Source organism: Oryx dammah, unplaced genomic scaffold (assembly GCF_014754425.2).
Source record: "Oryx dammah isolate SB20612 unplaced genomic scaffold, SCBI_Odam_1.1 HiC_scaffold_8, whole genome shotgun sequence".
NCBI lineage: Eukaryota > Metazoa > Chordata > Mammalia > Artiodactyla > Bovidae > Oryx > Oryx dammah.
In genome coordinates, this window is record NW_024070192.1 from 7,855,607 (window position 1) to 7,859,444 (window position 3,838).

The 3,838-nt window shown below is 64.4% G+C and overlaps 1 protein-coding gene across 8 annotated transcripts in view; it reads right to left on the reverse strand.

Annotated features, from left to right (window-relative positions):
* Positions 1-479: 479 nt before the first annotated feature.
* RHBDF2 (rhomboid 5 homolog 2) overlaps positions 480-3,838 on the reverse strand; it is a 24,756-nt gene continuing 21,397 nt past the window's right edge. For all 8 annotated transcript variants that reach the window (XM_040244548.1, XM_040244546.1, XM_040244547.1 and 5 more), the window contains 6 exons: positions 3,575-3,638; positions 3,388-3,482; positions 3,111-3,186; positions 2,880-2,980; positions 2,558-2,711; positions 480-1,831 (listed from right to left, as the gene is read on the reverse strand). In XM_040244548.1, coding sequence (XP_040100482.1) covers positions 1,412-1,831; positions 2,558-2,711; positions 2,880-2,980; positions 3,111-3,186; positions 3,388-3,482; positions 3,575-3,638 — 910 coding nt within the window. In that variant the 3' untranslated portion in view covers positions 480-1,411. The remainder of the gene's footprint in view (positions 1,832-2,557; positions 2,712-2,879; positions 2,981-3,110; positions 3,187-3,387; positions 3,483-3,574; positions 3,639-3,838) is intronic.

The following is a 3,838-nucleotide window of genomic DNA, read 5'->3' on the forward strand; positions in this document are numbered from 1 at the left end:
AGTGGGGGCAGCCGGGGGGAGGGAAGGGCAGGGGCCACCTCCCAGCTGTCCCATCACCCCAGGGGCCCCAGGTTCCCTGCCCACAGTAACCGTGCTTGTGCCCCGTCGGGTGTGGTGTGAAGGGCTGGGGCGATGTGCAGTGAATGTCCAATAGCTGCACCCCCACCTCCAGCACTGCTTCTGCCAGGCCGGCCCTCCCCTCCGCCCAGCCAGACCCCTAACTATCTCTACAAGCAGCTGGGGCTGGGGCAGCGCGGGAGTCCAAGGATTTACCAGCATCGTCTCAGCGCACCTCCTGAAACCCTCCAGGTGACCCCAACTTGGTTTCTGCCCCTAACAAATCCCTTGAAAGTCCCCCAAGCTTCCACGGTTCCTCTGGGTCATGCCCCTGACCCCTGCTCCTCATGGTTGACCCCCGCCACCCCACCACTAAAGTTCCAGCTTTTATTTTATTGAGGCCCCAGGTCAAAAGCTAGTCTTATCTGAAAGAATATCATTTAATTCATTTCAGACATTGTCCATACAAAGTTAGCATTACTTTAAAAAATTAGGACCATGATATAAATTGGTGAAAAAAAAAAGTCCTGATTGACCTTGGGCAACCCCTGGGTGCAGGTCCACAGGGTGGCCCTGCCCCTTTCTTGGCAGAAGTGAGGCAGAGGGTGGTGAGCTGGTTGGCATCAGTCCAGCCCCAGGAAGCTGAAAACTAACTTGAGGGGAAAGGCTGGCTGGGAGGGCCTGGAGGCCCTAGGGTGGGCTGGTGGGCTTAGCTTCTGTTGGGTAACAGCCCAGGCTCTCAGCTTCCCAGTCCAGCTGTGTCTCTTTGCTCCTTCTCTGTCCCAGACCATGGCCAAAGCCTCTCCCACCAGGTCTGGTCCAGGAGCGTAATGGGGAGGCTCACCAGACCGCTGATGGAAGCTGGGCATGGACTCACAGGGCAGAGAGGGGAGGGACAACAGGCAGGGGGCCATGGCCAGGCAGGGCTGGGAACCTGGCAGGAACCCCAGCCTCGTCCCTAGGAGGAGCTAGCTCACAGTAATGGGGCGGAGTGGGGACCGTACCAGCAGAGCCGGAGGTAGGGGCTGAGCAGCATCCCAAGACCAGGAGGGGTCCTGACGGCCGGGCAGTGGAGGTCTGTCAGGGCCTGGGCCCCAAGCTGCAGAGAGGCACAGGCTCCGAGTGTCCCCCAGCCCAGGCCTGAGGAAGGGGGGGCCTCGGCTCCCCAGGAAGCCCGCCTTTAGGAGCGTCTCCCCTCGGACTTGGCCTCTCCTGGGGGAGGGAGCTCCTGGGAGCAGGGCCAGCTCCATGGGGTCTCTGGGGTGTGGGTGGGGTGCTATGCAGGCGCACAGCTCAGTCCAGAAACAGTCCCCACATCCTCCGAGCTGGGTGGGAGCAGCCACCCAGCAGGTGGTCAGTGTAGCACCTGGTCCAGCTCGTACTTCTCGCAGAAGCGGCTGGTGAAGGGGAAGCAGGTGAGGTACTCGACCCAGGGCCAGTGGATGGGGTAGACGTACAGCCAGATGACCAGCGAGGCAAAGAGGCCGGCGAAGACCACCAGCGACACTAGGATGAGGGCGCGCTTGCGGTACTTGTCGCTCGTGCCGAAGGTGATGTAGGGCAGGAAGGCGAAGGCCAGCAGCAGCCCGCTGAGGAAGCCGAAGATGTGGGCGATGTTGTCGATCCAGGGCAGGAGGCCGCAGGTGAAGAGGAACAGCATGATGGCCGACAGGTTCAGGAAGGCCTTCCAGGGCCGCTCCAGCAGCTGCCAGCTCTGGAAGAGCTCCACGAAGAGGCAGGCCAGGAGGCCGAACTGTGACCCTGCAGGGCCCACCTGGGGCGGGCGGGCGGGGCGCGCACACGGTCAGTTCCAGGTGCCGGGCGGGAGCCCGCGGGGAGCCCTGGGCACAGCCAGGCTGGAGCCCTGGGACCCAGGTCATCCTGTCCGTGAGCCCCTCTGGTGGGGACCCCGAAGCTGAGGGCCAAGGTGGCAGGGGGAGGTGCAGCCAGTGCTGCCGGAACCCAGCTGGACGCGTTCCGCCCACCCTTTCTGCAGACACACTATGAAGTGCACAGTGGGCACAGCAAGCAGGACAGGTCAGCCTGCTCTGGGCAGCGCACATGGCGGGGACAGACACTGAACCAGCCCGGAGCGTGAGGTGGAACTGACCAACGAACCCTGCTTTCTTGGCAAGAACGGCCCCACGAGGGCGACTTCACACGGCCCCGCCTGTAGCTAAGGGGCGTGCTGGCAGGCGGTCATGGTCACTGAGAGAAATGAAGTGGGGCTGGGGGTGGGGGCAGTCCAGGAAGGTCTTTCTGGAGGTGACCTCTACACCTGACCTGGGGGCATTGCTGCTCCCTTGTGCCCAGGGACAGACTAAGGAACTGGCCAGGAAGCCCCCAGTTTAGCTGTCCATCGACTGTTGAGCCTGACACGGAAGGGGCTGTGCATCCCTCTGGCTGACCCAGGTAGGGTAGTGGGGGCGGGGGGGCAGGGAAGGAAGTGGCAGGGCTAGTCCCACCCCGCCTACTCCCCAGAGTGCCCCGAGTTCCCCACCTCTGCCCGGTACGGAAGGAAGAGGGCACTGGCGAGGTTGCCGGTGATGCCGCTGAGGATGAAGATAATGGAGATGCGGTGCCAGCCAGCCAGCTTCTCCAGGTCACGCAGGATGGTCATTTGGAAGATCACAGACACGAGGCAGTGGACCACGCTGGGCGGGGACACACGGGCATCGGCTTCCACCCGTGGCCACCGGCCAGGCACTTGGGGGTCACTGGGGCCCAGCAGGTTGTGTCCTGGCTCAGGGGCCCTTCCTCCGGGGGTCCAGGTGGGCGGGCACTATGGGGGCCTGGGGGTTGGGCAGCGAGGGGCCTCTTACCCAGCGTGGAGGAATAGAGACAGCCAGAGCCTGTAGAACTGATCGGGGACCTCGGGATTGAGGAAGGGCAGCAGTCCACACACCTTGTCCAAGCAGTGCACCTGGGTCGAGCGCATGCGGTCAGTCCCCGGGACCCGGCCAGATGGGAGGCCCTGATATGCGGGGTTGGGACTGGACACCTGCTGCGGGAGGGCGCGAAGGCTGCTCACCGTGCCCAGGGCCCCACCTCACCTGGGAGCAGAGCGTGGCCTTCTCGTGGAAATAGCCGTGCATGAACTCACAGTATTCGCGCGTGGTGATCTCACAGCTGGGGACAGGGAGGCAACGGAGGACGTCAGGGGACTGAGTCCCAATCCCTCGCCTGGTGTCCAGCGCCTGGCCGCAGCAGGCATCGCTGGCAGGATGGGTGGCCCTCTTCAGGGACCCTCACAGCATGGACGGAGCGGCACGGACGACAGCGGCAGAGGAGGAGCACAGGGGCTCAGGCCCGGGGTCCAGGCCGGCTCACCTGCCCTTGGTGCCGATGCAGCACGGGCGGCCTCGGATCTGGCAGTCCATGTGCGGGAAGCCTGAGAGGTTACTCTTGGCCTGCTCTGTGCAGATCTGCCGGGAGGGGCACGGAGCGGGGATGGGGCTGTGCGGCGGCCAGGTGCCTCCCTGCCCTCCCTGGACCGCTCTCCTCCCCACACACTCACCGGCCACTTGGTGATGTCATCGGGCCAGATGTGGGCACCACTAGAGGCCGGCTCCTCGCAGGTTCTGGAAGTAGAGATTGGAGGGGGCAAAATGTGGGGCCTTGGCACCCCCAGCCTGCCACACCCCTGGCCAGCACCCCCAGTCTGCCACGCCCCTCAGCCAGCACCCCCAGCCTACCACACCCCCCGGCCAGCACCCCCAGCCTACCACACCCCCCAGCCAGCACCCCCAGCCTGCCATGCCCACCGGCCAGCACCGTCAGC